Here is a 22511-nt window from a genome sequence, read left to right on the forward strand (position 1 = left end):
TTTTATTACCCAGCAAGCTAGGATGTCCTTCCCACTTTTCCTGAGAAACTTCAACTCTTCCTCAAAGACTGCTCAAATTTCACTTCAGTAACTTTCATTGGGAAGTTGCACATTTGGTTTTTTTTCCTTTTCATTTTTTTTTTTTTTTTTTAATATTTATTCTTCCAATTTTAGGGAGAGTACTTAAGGAACAGGATAGGAACAATACCTTAAAAATGTACTAGAGAAAAATAGTTCTCTCCAATTTTATCCTCTTGGATACATTTTTGTTTGATTCTTCTTTCTTAAGGCAGAGCTATATCAACATAGAGTTAGGTTTTACTTACAGGTCCTAGAAACTCTATTCTGGTTTTGATGTTGAAGGTTGCATATTGTACTTGAAACATAAAACCAGTTTCTACCAACATCAAATCCTTAATGACATAAATCCAAGTCTCTTTCTCAGCACAGATGAGACAACTCTAGTCTACAGCTGGTAGTATTGACCATCAAATTATTACACCTTCTCCATATTGACCTGAGAGTTAATAATCAAAGGTTGTGATATACTGAGGAAAAATACTTCACTATGTTACACTTCCCTTAAACAGATGTCTTGCTAGGTACAGCAAGGTCAATTCTGCTGCACTGGAAGTTGGCGGGGTGGGGAATTACTTGCTGTTTGCTACCTTATTTTTCAAATAGAATAGAATAGAATAGGTATTCAGGGTACCAGGGAGAAGAGATAAGCACCTCCCTCTCCACGTCCCCTCCTCAGGAAGCTGTCGAGAGCAGTAAGGACACCCCTCAGCCTCCTTCTCTACAAACTAGACAAACCCCATGTCCTCAGCCGCTCCTCAGAGGACATGCCTTCCAGCCCCTCACCAGTTTTGCTGCCCTCCTTTGGATACATTCAAGTACCATATCATCCTTTTTAAATGGTGGGGCCCAATTCACGGCATTGCATTCCTGTACTGTGTTCCCCCACATTACAGGAATGGAATTAGTATAGCCATGGCTAATTATTTCAGGATGTGCTATTTCCACATGCATTTGCCTTGTGGGGTCCTTTGCAAAGAGCAAAGCATGGTCTTAAAATGCACGGGCTACAAGTTTGTTTTCAAGTGTAACTCAAAACTTAGGTTTTAGCTGGTTTTCATAGTTTCTGTTATAAATTAAAGAAAAAATTCCTTTGTATCTGATGACATCATCAGTAATTTCATCACACTGACATTCTTAGGTGGGCATATAAAAGTTAAAATCTTCAGTCCTCCTTTGCAGCTATCTTCCAGGCACTTAAGGACTCTTTTTAAAGACAGGCAGTTGCCTTTTAGTGTCAGATGGACACCTGGCCAGCCAACTCCTTACCCGTATCAGCATTACCAGTAACAACCTTCCTCTTCACTGAAGGCCTGCAGGATTCATTTAAAAACTCAGTAACCTTTATTCACACTCCGGGAGAGTAAAGCATATCCCCACAGACAGCAGTGCTACAAACCGCATCGCACTGACCCACCAGCGTTTTGTCTCTTGTCGCTTTTTCAGCGCCTGGGATGATTTGGCACTTTCTCAAATTAAAGGTCCAAAATGGAAGCTCAGTTAAAGCCAGCTGTGGTTATTTTCTTTCCTAGGAGGCAGACATCCATTTTGAAAGTGACTAGACGGACACCACCAGCTTCATGTTCAGAGCCCACCCAGCCAGCCCGTCCGTTGCTCAGCTGGCCAGTGGAGGGCTGGATCTGCTGGTTGTGACTGCGTGGCGCTGGACTCCAGCAGGCTACTGATGGGTGAAAGCCTCATTAATGCATCTCTCAGGCTCCACCCTTCATGCTTTGATGCCATCAAATGTCTGAAACAGTGAAGCTCATGCTCAGGTCTTTTGAATTTAGATTGCAGTGAATCATTGTTCAAGGCATGTAGGCTTCCCGCCTTCTCTAAAAGATACATTCGTTGTCCACATCATATTCTGGATTTCATGGCATCCACAAACCAGGAAAAGCTGTATCTCATGGTATGTTTCTATGGCCCCCATACTCATTACCAGCTGAAGCTCTGACAGAAGAGAGAGCCCCTCCATCAATAAGCCATGCGTGTGAAGAACTGCAGGTAACACAACCTTAGGTGGAGCACCATGAGTTTCTGCTCCAGTTTGGAAACATTGGAGTAAGCAAGCATTCCTGGAGGCATGAGTAGATCACAGGGTGACTGTGAGCCATGAAAGAGATACAAGCAAATGCATTCTTGTGTGTCAGGCAAGATATTTCCAGAGGAAAGGCAAGTATTGTACAAAGCCCCGGTGAGAACTCACGTGCACCACTAAGGACATTTCTCATTCCTCAGGTTCAAGAAGGATACATTCTGTCTGGGATGAAGGCAAATCAAGCAGTTGGTTAGCGGCATGGAGGGCCTACAGAAGGAGTTAACTAAAAGCAGCAAGAGGGCTGCTACCACTTTCTTGAAAGATATCAAGGGTGAAGGCCAAAGGAGGAAAAGAGCTACTGAAGTACAAGGAAAAAGATGGTCAAGAACACAAAACAACTTGGGACTTCTTTCCAAGAAGAAGACCTCACCGTAAGCAGGGTAGTAGCAAATGTCACTTGGTGCATTCATAAGGAATGGTGAGGAAATCCTGCATATTCTCTACATCTATGCAAAGTTCATGCAGAGGGAACCAAAAGCCTTTCTTTCACCTCTGGCATCCCCACATCCAAAGGAATGTATATGGTATAAAAGCCCGTCTTTACATAGCCTGGAAGTCCAGATGGATTTACAGGGACACCCAGCAGCTGGCCCAGTGCATGGCCACCAAGGGCAGGGACAGCCCCCTGGGCCTCCTGGGCACAGGGACAGCCCCTGGGGCCAGCACCCCAAAGGCCTTCCTCAGAAGGATGCTGGGCGGAGGAGCTGCGCGTGGGGGGGCCCGTCACCCCGGTGTCACAGTGCCACCAGCTGGCAGTGCAGCAGTCACAATGCCCCGGGGCAGTATAAAAGGGGCAGCCTCCCGTGCCCAGCTGCCAGAGATGGCCCGGGGACAGCCCGAAGACATCCGAGAGGAAGTCCTTGAGGAGCTGGTGGAATTACTTGGAGGGGGCTGAGGGAGGAAGACTGGAGGAGGCTCAACCAGGCTGCTGAAGTTTCGCTACTGCAACACCATCTCCCGGCAGGGCCATGCTCAAAGCCCATCTGATGGATGGAAATCCTGCTTCAACCTTGTGGGAACAGACACAAGCCCCTCAGGAGATGAGAAGAACCACCAAGGCCTGCCGGTGCCCGAGGCTATCAGGCCTATTCAGCTGGATAGCCATGGCCAGACCAAGGGAATGCCTTCTTGAGGAGCACTGCAGAGCTCACCATCCTCATCACCTGTGGAGCCAGGGGCAGCAGCCATAAAAAATGCGATGCAGAGATGTTGCCAGGGGTCCCAGTGCTTTGGAGTACCCACTGGTGGCCCAAAGGTGTGGGAAGGATTCTTGCCCCCAAGGTTGATCAGACCAGGGGCATTTGGCCACTCTTGGAAGCCCCTGAGATGGCTCCAGGTTGAGGGAGAATAGGGCTTGGGCATCTTCTGGCAGGCATAAGCAGCCTGTGGGACGAGAGGGCAGGTCTTGCTCACATGCTCAGGGAATAGCTGATCGCCAGTGCTGGGATTAGGAAGGAATTTTCCTCTGGGGCAGGTTGGCCCTGGGCCCCGGGGGTTTTTTGCCTTCCTCTGCAGCACTAAGGATGACCACTTGTCAGGTCTCCTCTGGTCCATTTTGGCTAGGTTACTGCCTGCTGCTCGTGCCCCACAAAGATAGCCTCTCGTGCCCTGCAGCTGGGGGGAGGAAGGCTTTTTTTCCCCCACGGTGGGCTAGCAAGTGTCCCTGGGGGTTTTTTGCCTTCCTCTGCAGCACTGAGCACGGCCCCTTGCCAGGGCTGCTTTGGGCCATTGTGGCTAGGTGCCCGCTGCTCATGCTCCACGAAGGTGGCCCTCATTCCCCACATCCACGGGGAGGAAGACTTCTGGCTCCCAGGGAGGGCTCCAAGGGATGCTCCCAGGGGTTGCTTCTTGTCCTCTGTAGCACTGAGCACAGCCCCTTGTCAGGGCTCCTCTGGGCCCTTTCGGCTAGGTCCTTGCCTGCTGCTCTTGCACCTTCAAGGCACCGCTCATGCCCTGCCTCTCTCGGGCTCTCTTGCCTCTTGCAATTTTGTAGCAGCAGCGCGCTCTGCTCTTCCCTTGGCTCCATTTCCCCAGGGGTTCTTGCTTGTGCGAAACAGCCTGTGCTTGGAAGGGCTCCAGGCTTGATGCCTCATCAGGAGCTGCCACTTTCCAGCTGTCCCGGCATGCAATACAAGCACAGGGCAGGCACAAGAGTGCTTTTCATGCATCGCTGGCCAAGAAGCACAGCGGCGGGGCAAGTTTTGGAAGGCAAAAAGTATGCTTGTCATCGATGTGTCATAGTTTGGAAAATACCCCAAGGTACCAACACATCTCTTCTTCTTCTTCTTCTTCTTCTTTTGTGTGTGGTCAGTACTGATGCTCATTCTTCAAGTTCTCACTCTTCAGTTCAGGAAACAGGGACTGCTTGGCCTGTATTCCTGCTGCTACTTGCTATGGCTCTGTGGCTGTCCTTTGCCAGACTGCAAAGGATTTTTTCAAGCTAAACTGAGGAATGCATCAGCCTGCTCCTGGCTACATGTGTGCATTTTGTTAACGCTTCTGAGAACCAGCTCTGAAACTGATTCAGAAAAATAACATAAAATAAAATAAAATCCTGTTTCTACTTGTAACTTTTCTGATTTGCACCCTTGAAAGTGTTTTTGGAGCTGAAAAACTCATAGCATTTCAGGCAAATAATGGTCTCATTGTTACTCGACTCCTCATGAATGCAGGGAGTAGAGTAGAATAGAACAGTTTGGCTGGAAGGGACCTACTACGACCAGCTAGTCCAACTTCCTGACCACTTCAGGGCTGACTAAAAGTTAAAGCATGGCATTAAGGGTGTTGTCCAAATGCCTCTTAAACACTGACAGTCATGGGGCATCAACCACTTCTCCAGGAAACTTGTACTAGGGTTTGACCACCCTCTAGGTAAAGAAATGTTTCCTCATGTCAAGTCTGAACCTCCCCTGATGGATGCAGCTTTGAGCCATTCCCACACATCCTGGCACTGGGCACCAGGGAGAAGAGATCAGCACCTCCCTCTCCACATCCTCTCCTCACTAAGCTGTAGAGAGCAGTGAGCCTCCTCCTCTCCAAACTAGACAAACCCAGAGTCCTCAAGCACTCCTCAGAGGACATGCCTTCCAGCCCCTTCACCAGCTTTATTGCTCTCTTCTGGATGCATTCAAGTACCTTAACATCTGTTTTAAATGGTGGGGCCCAGAACTGCACACAATATACAAGTTGAGGCCGCACCAATGCTAAATACAGTGGGATAATCACCTCTTTTGACCGGCTGGTTCTGCTGTGTTTGATGCACCCCAGGATGCGGTTTGCCCTCTTGGCTGCCAGGGCACGCTGCTGACTCTTGTTGAGCCAGTTCTTCACCCAGCGCACCATCTACCTGCTCATGTCACAGTTGGACAACTTGTCCAGAAGGATGCTGTAAGGAACAGTATCAAAAGCCTTACTAATGTCCAGAAAAACTACATCCACTGCTTTCCCTTTATCTGCTAGGTGGGTGACCTTATTGTAGGATATTAAATTAGTTAGACAGGACTTGCCCTTTGTGAACCTATGTTGACTGTGCCTGATGTTTGCATTGTCCTTTAAATGCCTTTCAATAGCACCCAGTGTGATACACACCACTTTCATCATCAGGTTAGAATCTTTAGAGGGGTTTTTCCTGTGCTTTGTCAGTAATGACACTCCACATTCAGATTACCTAGTGAAGACTATTCTGCTGCTGCCTGGAGGCACTCTGGCTGCCTGTACCTTCTCTTGAGAATAATTAGTTCATTTATGTGTCCATAGTTATATGACTTGATTCATGAGAACCTAAACAACCTTACTCTTAGTGGACAGTCTGGCTTATTTCACTCAGATTAGGTTCAACAAGTAAGATAGCCTGCAACATTGCTTATTTTTAATCACAGCAGACACCTTTTTTGTAAAAGTGTTTTTCTATTCTTTACTCACATTTTCCCCTTCCCTCTATTAAACTGTAAGAAAGGAAAAAGCTTCCATACACATAGTCTGTGACTTGTTAAGATAACTCTTTTTCCTGATCAAATAATGCATTAATATGCTTGTGAAACTGCAAGGCCTTTCTTTGCCTTTTCTAACAAATCTGTTTGAGATCACAAAGAATAACCATGTTGATCTCAGAACTCCCCCAGTCTCCAATGAAGTGGAAAACCATATTTTGCTTGTTTGGATGACTATACATCTGTGCAGTTTCTTTTATTTTTTTCCTAAAGTAAAGTTCAGAGCACATTTTTGCCAAATTATGTATTTGTTTTCTTGCTATGGAACTATTTCCCAAATTGCTGACAGGAAAATATTACTGCCATGCCACCCTTTCCTATCTAGACCCTAAATGTAGAAAGCTGTCGTGGTTTAACCCGAGCCAGCAACTAAGCACCACGCAGTTGCTCACTCACTCCCCCCCACCCAGTGGGATGGGGGAGAAAACTGGGAAAAGAAGTAAAACTTGTGGGTTGAGATAAGAATGGTTTAATAGAACAGAAGAAACTAATAATGATAATGATAACACTAATAAAATGACAACAGTAATAATAAAAGGATTGGAATGTACAAATGATGTACAGTGCAATTGCTCACCAACTGCTGATCAACACCCAGTTAGTCCCTAAGTGGCGATCCCCCCACCCCACTCCCCCCAGTTTATATACTGGATGTGATGTCACATGGTATGGAATACCCTGTTGGCCAGTTTGGGTCAGGTGCCCTGGCTGTGTCCCCTCCCAACTTCTTGTGCCCCTCCAGCTTTCTCGCTGGCTGGGCATGAGAAGCTGAAAAATCCTTGACTTTAGACTAAACATTTCTTAGCAACAACTGAAAACATCAGTGTGTTATCAACATTCTTCTCATACTGAACTCAAAACATAGCACCGTACCAGCTACTAGGAAGACAGTTAACTCTATCCCAGCTGAAACCAGTACAAAAGTCCAGTGTTTCAGGTGTTTCCTCATTTATGGAAATACTGGAAAATCGGTTATTACAAACTAATAGATAGAGGTCTTGCTGAAGATCACAGCCTATGCAGATTAAATTTGGGTTTCTGATTACTGATTTTGGCAATAATCAGGAATCTAAATTATCATGGCTTCTACAATGTGTGTAACAAATGTTTCTTACTCAAAGTGTGTTTCTAGATACTATTAAACTCATTATTAAAGCAGTATTTCACTTTGGGGAGAAGGTCAATATTCCTGGAAAAAAATATCAATGCCCATTAGACTTCCAGATACACTTAATGTATTTATCGTTTCAAGACAAGATTAGTGCTTTATTCTTCGTTAACATTGAATCACGTTCCAAAATAAAAGGTAACATTTATTCACAACAAGCTATGAGGAGACAAAGCCAGAGAATTCAGAGGTCAAGGTCCATTATATGGAAACTAAGAATCACTATATTGTTTCAAATACTTATTTTGAAAAAACTTACAGCACATTGCCAATCTAAAAACGTAAAAATTGTGTATGTTCTTTCTCAACAGAGTTTTATTCTCTGTATACTCCGATGCAATTAATGCCTCTTTTAGTGACAAGAGTATGTAAGTTTGTATTTTTCCTACTGCTTTTACAGATCTAACAGGCAACAGATTGTGAGCTGGATGTTAGTCCCTTCTATGGAATAGCTGAAGATTTATAAGCAAACCCTTTCCTGTCCACTATTCTTGAAGGAATAGGGGCTGTACACCTGCAAATGTAAGGACAGAGTTTGTTTGAAGGTGAACGTAAAAGAAGAATAGAACTTGTCTCTCATGTGAGTAAAAATTGATATAATTAAGATTATCTTTTTAAGTGCAAATTGGGACTTTTTTTGCTACTGGAACTCATAAGGAGCAGGCAAATATGATCAAACTAGTTTCTCCTGGCTTTTTGCTAAATCTAACAAAGTCTGTGCAGGAGATGGTAGGTAGATACATCATAGTCATGGTAAACTCTCCAAGTCCTTTACTGTGTTTCTTTTACATACAGATTCTAGAGAAAGCATGCATTCAGCTATATATTAAAAATTTGAGACAAAGAAGCTTCAATGATCATTATTTATGCTGCTACACAATTTGTAAATTTATACCACTCTGTTTTAAAGAAGCTGTAAACACCAGGAAGCACATTAGAGCCTAAAACTAGATGTGTAACTCACACAAAGTGCAGCAGAGCAGTGTTACCTGAAGATCATGATGGAGACGAGAAGTAATAAGGAAAATGAGCTCCTGTTCTCAAAGGCTCCAGGAACCATTTACCAATAGACAAGATGGAAAGATATTGCTCTAAGAACGATAGGCAGGTCAGCCTTTGGTAGGCGGTAAAGGTTAATTAGTTGGGGATTAAAATATAGCTGATACAATAAAGCTAGTAAGGACGATACTTACTGTTAATTATAACCCTAATAATTAATTTTTAAATAATTTTGTAACTGTTTCATCACTGTAAATCATTATTTTTAAGTAGATACATTCATTTAGCTTTTAGTCTTGTCTAATGATGAAAATGATGCTTTAGTCTGATATTTGCCAGGCCACATCATTCCCTTGGGCACAGAGTATCTGTTCACCAAAAGGAATCTGGCAGATATTTACCATGCAATGAGAGATATAACTTTCCAGTATTTCTGGTTAATTCACCATTGAGCTCCAGGGACCCAGGTGTAGCTGGATGAAACAAATTATTGTGGAGTAGAGACATCTTTTTCTGTGAATGGCAGCTTAAGCCCCTGACAAATAACAAGATAGTGGACACAGAGCTTGGAGATTTTGGTGTGTCTTTGAAAGATGAAGAGCCTTCCTGTAACAATGTCCTATTCTGAAAAGCAAATTATTTCATGATCTTAAAATGCCAAATGTGTGTAATTGATTTACACAATTGGAGAGATAATAAGAATTAAAGTTGTTATTTCAGATTTATTTATTTGAAAAATTTCCTTCTGTAACTGTTTATTTTTGGTTTATAGTTTCTACTATGCCTAAGCTCCAGGACACATATTTCTCCATCTCTCTAGACTTAACTGTTGTTTACACTATCATACTATAAATATATTATGACCAGACCTGTTTGTTTGAAACAAAGCCATTTTGTTTCACAAGAATGTCATGCAAACTTTTTTCTCTGTTTCACTTCAAGGAGTTCATCCCTTGAGTTTGTCTTTGAATTTCAACTTCAAAGGAACTTAAACCACGATCTGAAATTCAGTCAAGGCTGCAAAGCCTTGCCTTGTTTCAGGTCAAAAGCTCAGGAAAGTGTTGAGTTCCCTGACCAAAGCAAAATCAATTCACTGAAGAAAACCCTTCAGTAATGGAATTATCTTGTTCCTATAACTTCAGCAAAAATCAAACTCATTAAAATCATCAGCTATGGAATTATAATATCCACTAATGTAGTCTTGACTCCAACCTCTTTGAGAAATACTCTGTTATACCCACCACACAAACATACATTGAGAAAAGAAATACATATTTTACTGTAGAGTGTAATACTATTTGTTTTGTAAAATAGCCTTCTATTTAAGTAAAACAGTACTGAACAAGTGCTATCTGCACTTAAACACTTCTCTGCTCCATAGAATCATGACATCTGCTTAATTTTACAGCCTTTCATACAACCTGCAATGCTGTTTAAAATTGCTTTCAGCTATTTTTATACCACACACCAGTTATCATTCCAACTTCCCTCCTCCCTCAGCATCTCTTCTGTACTACTATTGCCACAAACATCAGAACTCAAAAGCAAAAGGCAGCACACCAATATGTCTGAGTATAGTCGCGCACACTGCAAAAGTAGGAAAGGACAGATAGGGTCAGTATCATCATAGCAGAGCTGAGGCCTCAGACTTCAGGACAGTATAACTACAACTTTTGGTAAGCTTCAACAAATCCCCTCATTTGCAGCTGTACCTAATACTGGAACATGCTCTTGTAAATACTGATAGCTATTGCCTGCTGAATAAAGGCAGAGTTAAGGTTGTCTCAGTCTATAGCTTGACGCTGTAATTTTTGGTTTTCACTCATTTTTGTGCCATTAAATTCTATACTCCAGAATGACATAAGACTTCACATATTCTGACAGGATGTCTATCCATTAAATAACTTTCTGGTCACTATCATTTTGTAAGAAAGAAGACTTCTAGAAGTACAGCAACACACATGGCAAAAACTAAAATTATGTTCTTTAAACACAAAACAAAACAAAAGCTTAGCCATCTAAGTTAGAAACTTTGCCTGAATTAAAAAAAGTAAAGGTTCTTGAACAGTGTGTCTCCAAATAACGTGGACAGCTGTAATCCCATACACTTTATCCAGTCCATAGCTAAAGATGGGACAATATACTCCAAATCTCCCCTTTGATACTGCAGTCCAGCAGTGCCTTTTACTTGCCTTATTGCACTGTTTTATCCATAAAAGGCAGGTGAAAATCCTATTAAGAGAGATGTTCATGGCTCCTTGGATTATTATTTCTTTCCTTTGTAATAAATGTGATTTCAGAGAAGCGATGCCATCCGTTTGTCCTTGCTGCTTCTCTTTGGGACTCAAGAAGAAAGCTAAACTATGTTAGGTTATGTCTTAAAAGCTCATCTGCTCAACCACAAAGAGCACAGACAGACAACGGCAGGAGGGGGAGCCCAAATAATACCTTGCTGGGCCATCCAGTGTCGAGGCAGCAGCAACTGCAGTCTGGGATCCAGGGCCAGCCACCGGGCTGACTTGTGTGCCTGAGCTGAGCCGCTGGAGGGATCCAACATGTGTGGATATGGATGTTCACTGTTCTCACTAGTGGACATGCACCCTGCTCAGTCAGAGAGGTGAGCAGGATGAGGCCATTGGTGCTGTGTTCATGTGCGTGCTCTATGATCAGTATGGTCAGCCATGTCTATATGTATATGGGCTCTGCTCTGTGGGCACATCCCTACCGGGAATACATTTACAGCCTTGCTACTGGTTAGACCCAGGGAAATGCAGCTGCAGCAGTCTCACCTCTGGCAGGCTGTTGGATCTAACATGATACAGTTTCCCCTAATAGATTATAGTTATCTTCAGAGGCTCACTAGATAAAATATACTTACTTAACTGAGCGTCCATCCCTGCATTTCTGCAGTTAAACATCTTAACAGCCTATCACATGCATAGGAATCATATTTTCCATGTGGCTGTAATAGATCAGCCAAAGCTCTAAAAACATTATACTTTCAGAAAAATATATGAAATTTTTTTCTTTGTTTCACCAAAATACTGCATCACTGTAAATTCCGTGTTTTCTTTCCCAAGATTTCATGCAGCCATTCCATCGCTATGCACATTCACCCTTGGTGGAGAAAGGGCTGCCCATGAAACTTCTCCTCCAAGCATTGGTACTTTAAATATCTTCCTTTAGTAAGCATTCATTTGCCATTTAACTCTTTCAGTTTTACCAGTTCAGTAGCCAGACCATGGAGAAGTTTGCCATTCAATACTTATATATATATTAATAGTTATTATATGAAATACATTCCCTTTTACATTAATACAATGTTTAAAAATAGAATAGGTTTTTGTTGAAATCCAGAAAACTGGATTGTCAAAATTTTCTCATTGATTTGGGCTTTTTTTGGTTAAAAATGAAAGAATTCTGCAATTATCTTCATAAAATTTTACACAGCTGTAGTTAAGGTAAATAGTAAAGTAATATAAATTTTTTAACTCTATAAATACTGGCTTCAAATTTAACTTTTGACCTATTCAGAAGCATTTTTACTCTTTCCTCAGTATTAAGAGGTTGTTTGCTAAAGAAAAAAGGGAGAAAAGTAAGGACTGGATATGTTTTCTGCATCTTCTAGATATTTTAGAACACACTTCGCAGATGAAAATCCCATTTTTAGCGTACAACAGAAGGAACAGATGACATAAGCTGCTGACTCAGCATACATTGTTCAGAACCTATAGGAAGAACAACTGCACCTTTCTTTCTTCTTTCTGTGCTTTAATAGTGTAGGGCATGTGGAGCTCATAGGAAATATTCTTATTTGAGAAACTCAAAATAACAGAGTAAATAATTTGATTTTAGAACGGCCAATAATCAGTATAGAAACATGCTTCGGGATTAGCAACCTGAACCAGCATCTCTCTAGCAGCAGTCAGCAGCTCTTCCCAACGGCTTAGGGCAGATTCACTGTGTCCATTTCAAACTCTAGTGTGCAACTGCTGAGAATATGTTTGCTCAGTACACCCAGCTAAGACAGCTGTACTGCTTTGGTCCCTTGCATGGTGCAGCACAGTGCTATGTAAATACATCCCTGTGTAGATAAGGTGGAGTGTGATTAAGCCAATACCTCCTTTCAGAAAACGTTTTAGGATCTTTAACAACCCAAGAGGAAGACTTGGACTTTTTGTCTCAACCAAAAGACACCAGCATCTTCCCTACTCCACTGCAATTTCAAAACGGCAGGATGGCTTACAGTTATGACAAGTGGCACCGCTGTATCCGGTTCCATCGCAAGTGCACCTGAAGCTGTCCCACGTCTGGGTGCATTTGCCACCGTGTTCACAATGATTGGGCACACACCTGTCAGGACGAGATGCAAAGACAGAAAGAAAAACCTAAATGAGCACCAAGATTTACACATACCTAAATTTTGAGCTGCCCAAGCAGTGTATCCTGTCCTTGTCTGGTAATTAATCCTTGTTATTTTAAACAGATTAACAGAATTTATATCTGAACACACAACTGCACAAAAGATGATTCATCAAGGCTCTGCTGCAGCCCTTTTACAAACAGCAAAAAAGCACAATAAAGGTGGAATACATTCACCCATCATAAATTAGGGTTCTAAGCTATGTACGATAGCTGTCAAAACAAAAAGACATCACAAGTCACACCTCCTCCTGCTGTGCTGGTGGTGTCATGCCTCAAGGACTCCAGTCCCACAATTGACTGAAAGTCAAAGAATGCCAGTGAGTTGCTATTTATCTTTCTATCACCAGCAATGGGATAAAGTGGAGGCAGATTGCCTGCTGGCTAGGATGGAAGTTACTAATGCTGCATTATTAAAACAAACAATAGGCTTCAGTATAAAAGCTGTAAAAGCTTTTTCTTCACATGGTTTTGTGGCAAGTGTTCACCTTTCTCCCACCCACCTGCTTTTCTTCTCCAGCTACACTGTTGCTGGAGAGTGGAAGGAATACAAAGACAAAGTGGAACCGAAAAAAAGTTATAGCAGAACATATATTTATTGTTTGAAATATTATCTAAATGTGATTTCAAAGATTTGAGTTTGGCCAGTTTCCTTTCTATCAAAGATAGTTAAAAATGGGGATTACCATGTGCTTTCACCTTTGGCACTATTAAATTTCTTTTCTTTGACAGAGCTTTGAAATATCATTTCAAAGAATCTTTTCTTTTTTCTTATTAAATTTGTTACAGTCAGACTCAGTACAGGCTCTGCATTTTTGATCAAGAACTAAAGGAGCTTTTCTTTCATGTTGAGTCGGCCAAATCTAATTTATGAACTACATTTTTTTATTATGACATTAAAAATGAAAATTAAGAGACCCCCTATTAGACAAATTAAAATATTTTCATAAATGCATTACAAATTAAGTATCCTTATCTCTAAGATAAATCTGAGATTTATCATATTCCTGTGATAGTTAACAATATTAAATAACACCCAAGGACAGCTTTCCTTTTCCATGTAGCAATTTATTGGAACTGAAAGTAACTGTGTGAACCCCCTGTAAGCTTACGGTCTCATATCTCTTCAAGTTCCAATTAACAGCATTGGCATACATGACTCAGCTACCAAGAATAATCTATGTCACGATACGCATTAGACACTTGAACATTGTATACTCACATTCATAAAAGATTTTGGGTTTTATGCATGCCAGTACAAGTACCTCAGAATATAGACAATATAGATGTGTTACACCCTGTATCAGCCTGTAGTATTCAAGACTACCCATTCTTTCTTTTTCAAAAAGATCTGAAAATACTGGCTTGGTTAAAAATAGTGTTTAAAGAAATGTTCTTCTAAAGCAAGAAACAAAGCATTTAAAATTTTTGTTTTTACAATAAAAGAGTGAAACTACCTGAGACAATTATCACAGTTCAATAAATTATGCTTTCAACATCATTTAAGTGAATTCATTTAGTTTTGTAAGTGTGGCAGGCTAAATGAACAGATAGAGCTGATTACCGCTATTCAGCTAATAGGTGATGACTTTCTGTTGTGTTCTCAACACCACAGAAGAAAAACAAGAGCATACAATAGCACATTTCTAAACATCCAAACAATTAACAATTTATATGAATCCATAGCTGGTGGGTACAAAAGTAGAGAAAGCAGACAGCAGTGACATTTCAAAAAAAATCTCATAGAAGTAACTTTTATTCAAGGATGTAAACATCTACAAAAGTTCCTAAATCTAAACATCGTTTTGTATTTTTTCCAGCCTTTCAAAATAACTGCTTTTGATGTATGTTCAAATGTAAATGAAGAAGAAAATACATTACTTTAAAAGTATTTTTCCAATGACCAAACTAAACATTTTTCTGTGTGAATTTCACCAGCTATTTATATGAAGTCTCACACATAATGCTAGCAACTACTTTCACGTTTTAGTGCAGTATAACTTTTATTGTAGCGTAACTAGTGAATATACTGCATTATTGACTATATAACTGAGGTAAATGACTTAATCTAGGGAAATATGAAAAACAGATATTTATCTGTATCATTTAATGAAGCATATTAAGTCATAAAACCAGAGATATTCAGCAAACTTCTTGATGTTAATTTTATACTTCTAGTATGATGGTTGGACTAGCCTAGTCTGCATCTGCACAATTTTTTACCCATCTGCTTCTCCCTGTTCTAAATATGATGTAGTTAGAAACAGGGAGCAAACAATATGTTAATATTAGCACTAACTGGATCATTTCCTTAAGTCCTCCCCCCCCCCTCAATTTTCTGTTAGTTTATTTTATCAGATAGAATTATAAGATTTATTTCCTATTAAATCCATTAGCACACTTCTTTAACATAATCTGCGGCTCATCTGTCCACTTTTTGGACAAACTTTACCCACTATAATAGAGTTTACAGGAAATTTTAGGTAACCAGAATGTACAAATTACGAAAAAAAAACTTTTGAATTCAGTAGAGGTATTGAGGAGAATGTAATTTCTAACTGTAAACTCTATTATCCTTCAAACACTTTTCTTGCCGTAGATAGTAAGATACAAATACTGGTAAGACAGAAGGTACCTTGCCTATGTATTTCCGTATATATCTTGCTAAGAAATTTGTATTTTTTAAATTATTTAAGCATATGCAATCGTATAGTTTATCTACTTTATGCTTATCATTTAGTATATACACAAAATCTATACACTGAAAACCAACACATGCTCTATTTGCAGTTCATTTGTATTAAAAGACTGTTTCTAGGCTATTCCATTCTTTAGTCTCCTTTTAGAAATAAGGCTCCATTACATTAAAAAAAAAAAAAAAATTCACTTCAAAACTTCACTTCCCACCTGAACCAGGCTCTGAACTTAGAAGCTGCCATGAAACAGAGAACTGGAAGTAAGTTCCTAGTCACTGAGTTGTGTCCCTTCCCATTGTGGATACCTATATTTTAAGTACTGCTGCTTACAAAATCTTGCTGACTCTATTTTGAGAACTTTCTTGCTCTATGGCTCCTTCTGAAAGGCAGGTCTAGAACTTGATTGCTTTGAGTGTGATACACTTTCTTTTAATTTCTACCCCCAAATTTATCCATAGAGAGTTTACAGATGCTGTTTTGTTTGGTATTTTATTTGGTAACATTGACTTGTGTCTCAAACAACTTTTTTTGTTCTTCTTTGGGATTTACATCTGATGACTTTGTAGAGAGCAATCATAACTTCTCTCAGTCTGCATTTTTATGAAAACAAGTCTCCTGTTGGAAAACAGATTTTTCTATCGTTGCTCTTCCTTGTAGCTCTGCACCCACTTCCTCTTGTGATCTAATGAGTATTCTGGAGGAGGTCTTACCAATGTTTTGTGATTTCAGAGCCGATCAACATTTTTGTATTTCTCTACTGAATTCATTTTGCTTGATATATAGCATTTTCCTGATTACCTCAAAATAGTGGCTCAAAGTCATCCTGAGATTGTTCAATACATTAAATACCTTCAGTACATTCCCATCCTTCTTCTCTTCAATCACTTCCAGCCATCTTTATACAGAAATTCTTGTTATTGTTGTCAACAGCATTACTCTGTACTATAACTTCCATGATGTCATGCAAATCCTTCTGCTTATTTTTCTAGGCTGAATCTGTATCATCAGCACATTTTGTCAAGATATTCCTAATTTTGAGCCAAGGTCGAAGCTTTAAACAGGATCAGCTCTGGCACTGATCTCTGAGCAACTCTAATCTCTCAGCCAGCTGTTAACCCATCAGTATAAATTGTGAGGCAATTTCACTTGCCAGTTCACAACTCACTTTGCAATTCCTCTCTCAAACCCCATCTTCCCTGGTTTAGCTAATAATTTCCATCATTACAGTATATCAAATGTTTTATTGACATCTGAGAAGCTAGATCTATTGCATATCTCCTGTCTGAGAAAAAACTACTGCGCTTTATCGGAAGGGATCAGGTTAATCCTGAACAATTGATTGTTGATAAACGTCTGCTGCATTTTACTCTACCTTCCTTTTACTTCCAGGTATTTGATTACTCTTTCCTTCATTTCTTCAAAAGCTTACTAAGACTACTAAAGTCAGATTACTAGGTGTCTAGTGATCTGGATCTCTCTCTTTCCATTTGTTAAATTACATGAGGGTACCCTATATTTTTTTTTTTTATTAGGGTTGCAATATGACATACTAGTATTATGAAACAGGGCTATCTTCCCAATTATTATCTAATTAGTTTGTTGTATTCTTGGTGCCTGCTTACTCTGTTATTATCCTAGGTAATTGCTACTCCTTCATTTCTTTTGTTATTTGCTGATTCATTAGCAATATTTAATCTGAGGAATAGCAGCAATATTCCTCAATAATAACTGGTATAGATATTGTTGCCTTGCTTTCAGCTGTGGTAGGAGCCAACTCTCAGACTTTCACCTCCTTTTATCTTAAACATTGTAACTGTATCCTCTAAAATATCTCTTTTTTTCCAATCCTACACAACACAGACCAAAGAAATAGACCAAATTTCCATTCATAAATAAAACCCATGCCATTCTGTTCCTTTCCTGCTGAGGTGCAACAATGCCCTCCTTATTAAAAGTACATTTGGTGTTTCTCCAAATCACCCCTTGGAAAACTGGCATCCTTTACACTTTATCCATAGTCAATTCTGGATAAAGTTATTTGTAACAAATCTGTTTTAATCAACTGTCTATGTTTTAAAACTACAGACTGCAACTCTGATCTTTCAGCAGGATGAGGGAAAACTGTATGTTACACTTTTTTCCTCACTGTCTGTCCAGATATGCTTTGCACAAAGAATACAAATGGTCTATCCATGCACTGAAGATTTAACATTGCCTGAAGATTTAACATTTCCTCAGAGATGCTATATACAAATATCTAGTAAACCACTAAGCTTCTCCCCACCCCTAGACTGTCCAAGAGAGAAAACTGGGAACAGGATGCTCACATAGTCTGCAGCAAACACTGTTTTTTTCCAAATGCATCTTTGGAACAACCAAGAACAGCACTGTGGTTCAGACACATTATTTTATTGTCAGTCAGGCTACTTCCACCTGCCATCTTTACTAAGGATCTTTTCCCCCATCACATGAGAGGATATACAGATGTTAGATCTTAGGGAATGGTCTGTGAGTCCCGAGGAAATATGGCAACCAGGAGCAGAATGAGATTATCTGGCCTAAGCCTCCCTGCATCTGCTAGAAACATATAAGGAATCACCTGTACCAAATGAATTGGGACTGATATGAGGTGTTTCTTCTGCATGAAGATATGAAACTGGGAGAGGCTGCTCTTTTGAGGACTGTACATAATAAACAGAAAATATTTTGAGAAACTAGACTGAAATACAAGACACTTAATATAACCAGAGCATGTGAGAAGTCCAACACTGAGGTAGGAATGACCGGGGCATGGAGGAAGAGTCTGGCCAGACAGCAATTCTGCAAAAAGGTATCTGGGGAATTCCACATACGGTACAGTGATCCTAAGTCAACCCACCATACTATTGCCAATGAGAAAAACAAAAAAAGAAGAAAAAGGGATCTCATAATGTGGGTATAAGCAGGAGAGTGATATGAAAGACCCATGAAGAAATCCTCACATCATATTCAGCAGAAGCGAGCAATGGCTGATTTTCAACTGTACAAAAAATTTTTGGGAACAGTAGGTTACAAACTATTATAAATTTCCACAAGGGAAGGGCAAAGAAACAATGAGGTTCATTAGTTGTAAAAGGTATTTTAAGAACAACTCAAAGTAACATACCTCAGGAATGACTTAAGTATGTTTGGTCCTGCCTGAAGGCAGGAGAATGGCCTCAGAGACCTCTCCAGACTCCTTTCTAATCCAGATATTTTCATATCCCATAAGAAACAGCATTTCTTTCAATCTCTTAATTTCTCATTATGTGACTACATTTTCTTAGTGTTATGACTGTGCTATTTAACCTCTGTAAATCAACAGGTTTTGGTCACTACCTCAGTCTTTTTAGAGGACTATATCCCTCAGGGCAGGGATATTTAATACATTAACTAGCTTCCCCAGGCAAATTGTGCCCAAGGTGTATAGTAATTGACACCAATTCTTAGGTTTACAGTTCATTTGAGCAGGAAGATAAAAAGTTATTTTGTGCAGGAAGCCAAATGTCCAGATGGCCACACACAGACTGTTAAATAAAGTCCCTCAGGACTGAAGAACCATCACAAGTCTCACTATTCTCCACTGTATAACACAGACCTTTCAATTTTTTCCCTGCCTTTTCCTTTCCTTTTCTGCTTCCCCTTCACACTTCCCATCTCTAGTGTAAGTGCAAAATACAGCCTGTGTGTAGATATAACCTAAATATAAACTAACTCTCTGTATATATAAATTAGAAACAACCAAGCCAAGAAACACCACCAAAACAAAACATTCACCTGTGCAATTACTCCTCCACCTGAGAGGTCAAAAGGAAAGAATGAACTACATGCAAGAGATATTTGACATGTATTGCCCACTACTGTACTGAAAAGAACTCATATGCTACAGTGATAATGACAGCATGAGAATTTCTGTAGAGCAGAACAAAACGTTAAAGGCCTTTTGCAATGGAAAATAACTTGGGGTGAATTGTTCTTAACGTGAAATTCAATCTTTTCCTTCTCATCATCAAATCCCTATCTAATCTTGCTCCTGCTCACACCTCACCTCTCATTTCTCTCCCAAATTGTTTCTGTTCTGCTTTTTTGTCCATTTCTCTGCCTCAGAACTAACTACCATCACTTTGTTTTCAATGGTCTTGCTGTATTTTTCCATTAGTTGCCTTTTTTATTGCCTCCAAACACCTCCTTAAAATTCATACCCTTTACCACCATTTCTTGCCAAGATCCTTCAAAATGCATACTGCTATCCTTGTTGAGTATGATGTTCTATCACTATCTACCTTCATTTACACCCACACAAAGACTATTGAAACATGTTTAAAATTTAACCTTTTTTTACTGTACAGGATTACCTTACTGTTCAAGAAGACCATGACAGATTAGGTCTCTAAAACAACATACAAAGAAAATAATTTTTGAGGCAATAAGTAATGATTTCAGCTGGTAATCTGAATCACTGAATATATGTAGCTTACTTAAAAGACCAAGTGTAAACTAGTAACAAAATCACAAAAATATTCTAAACATATGCATCTGTTTGCAGTGATATTACTCTTTAATGAGCAATAGAATGCATTCCACTCATGATGGTAAAAGTAGTACTGAATAATAAGATAATCCAATTAAGGACACATTGCTATTGCAGAGTCCTACTGTACCAACATCAGACTAAAATTACCCATTCCACAGAGACTCCCTGATTTTCAGTGTCCTAAATAAAACCAGCTGATCTGACCTGTAAGATTCTTTCTTATTTCTTACAACGTAACAACTGTTTAAAACGACTATGAGATCTTCAGCAACAGAATGTGGATTGCATATGCAAGACAACACAAAGGGCAGATGGAGGGACTGTAAAATCTATTCAGATTTACAATAATTCCTGAACTAGTTTCATTTGCTGCTGACTTCTAACCTAATTGTGCACAGATGCATATAATTAACAATGGCAGAACTAAACAATTCTTCCTGAACCAAGAAGGACTTAGCTTTTCTTTATCACTTACTGTAATACAAGGCCTTCATGTTTCTTTGGTGGACATTATCAAACTTGTTCTGTCATGAGATCAAAACAAAATGCTTAGCACTTTTAAAGACTGTGATTTACAAAGAGCAAATCAATATTAAAATATGCAGTGACATTTAGTTAAGCAAAGTTCCTTTAGGGCGTATTCCTAGAAAAGGCTGCCAAACAGTTTTTCAGTGTTATCTTCAGACCAATAAGGTGCTATTCTAAGCTGTTTGCATTAGAACAATTAATGAAGGACTAAGGCATAAAGAAAAATACCGCAGTTAACTCATTTGGAATTAACTGATCCTCTTGGATTTATGCAGCTTTTATTTTGTATATGACAATGTAGAGACTAATTATTCCTTTCTTTTCTACCATTTTTAATGTTCAGAGCACTTCACAAATTAGGTCCTTAAAATGAAATTACGCTGGTTCCACTTTAGCAATTGCAGGAGCTGGACAACCCATTTTACTGCATTTGTTGCAGAAAACCTCCTGCACCTATTATGCATAACCTAGGATCTAGGTGGCTGATGTCTGAACTTCTGTCCAACCCAAGCTATTGCCACTTGCACTGAAGGAGAGCAGGGGAGGATGAATCTACTGCAGCAGCTAACAGGAGGGAATTTCCCAGCCCTGGTATCCCTTCTGTCAGTTCCTAGCAATTGTTTCACGCTAACAGGTCACAGCTCAGTGCGGAGCTGTAGCAGGAGGAAATGGTGTATTGGGCAGCACTTGTTTAGTTATTCTCCACCTCCTCTGGGGTGGGGTGGAGGGGAACAACAAGATAAACTGGGTGGAAACGGCCTATGGGTTATATCCAGTCCCCAAGCTGCAAACTGGACTATGCTGTGATAATCTTACAGAGGCAGAGGATAAACCTACAAACTCATAAATAAACAAATCAGGCGGGATTAAAAAGACAATTTCTGCTGCACAATGTTTTAGTCGGCAAACTCAAGGCCAGGTCTTCAGCTGGTGTAAATAAGAATATCTGCATCTATCTTAAATACTATCTTAAGTCTGTTAAATGGGTCAAAACAAAAGGAAGAATAAACTGTTATGAAGGGCCTGCTACTAAATATGATCCATCTCCAATGAGTTTTTGTTTAACTTTTTTCATTACCCTGTGAAGAGCTTTGCCTAGTTAATAACCAGGTTAAGGATTTCTAGAGCAGAATAAGAGCTACTCTGTGCAACATTTTTTCAGACTGGTGTATTTGAGTTTATTATTTAGACAAACATGTAGAAGAAGTGGCAGTCAGTCACTAACCTAACTGTGCCAATGTGGCACAATTCAGCCCTTTTGGGGCTGATGTGTTAAGCACTGAGAATCCCCAGAAGAATCTCATGGTTTTTACTCATTAGGTTTCTGAAGAAATCTTTAAACCTTTTCAAGTATTGCCCTGTTCAAAATCTGACTGGATTAATTTTGTATTCATGTAATCACCTCTCTGCTATTTCAAATAGGTAAAGAAGAACATATTGGCTGGGCTCAAGAACAAACCATAAAATTGATTCTTTGGTGTCTTGTTAATTATTTATTACTTCTGCATTTTATAGCTTGAATCAAATAAAGCTCCTGGGATTTTATGACATCAACTTCACTTTATAATCCATGTTAGACATTTGGAGAAAGTTTCTCTTGTTCTTTAGATTATAATGATCAGAGCACATAGACCAGTGAGCAGCCTATATAATGCAGAACATTGACTACTATATTCCCCTCTAATAAACACAAGTGATCATGCATTGAATCACCAGGCAAATACAGAATTTTATAGAACTTTGTTTTAAATGAGTTTACTCCTAAATTTATCTTTTGGGAATAAAGAAACTGATAATTAGAAATCCTTGTGTTTTTTACCATAATGTAAAGAATTACTCAGTAATAAAGATGATTATTCAACTGATAGATGATTTTGTATTAAAAGGCCCTTGCTGTGTCAATCAAAACTGGCCATGGGCTGTCATAGCCCTTGACTATGACACTCCTCCACTCTTTGGTGCACACCATAACTGATCT

At 39.7% G+C, this 22511-nt stretch overlaps 1 protein-coding gene across 5 annotated transcripts in view; it reads right to left on the bottom strand.

Moving 5' to 3' along the window:
• Positions 1–22511, bottom strand: part of CNTNAP2 (contactin associated protein 2) — a 1219341-nt gene that overhangs the window by 409739 nt on the left and 787091 nt on the right. For all 5 annotated transcript variants that reach the window (XM_030007829.1, XM_030007830.1, XM_030007834.1 and 2 more), the window contains one exon: positions 12582–12688. In XM_030007829.1, the coding sequence (XP_029863689.1) occupies positions 12582–12688 (107 nt within the window). The remainder of the gene's footprint in view (positions 1–12581; positions 12689–22511) is intronic.

Source organism: Aquila chrysaetos, chromosome 3 (genome assembly GCF_900496995.4).
Source record: "Aquila chrysaetos chrysaetos chromosome 3, bAquChr1.4, whole genome shotgun sequence".
In the NCBI taxonomy this organism is placed as follows: Eukaryota; Metazoa; Chordata; class Aves; order Accipitriformes; family Accipitridae; genus Aquila; species Aquila chrysaetos.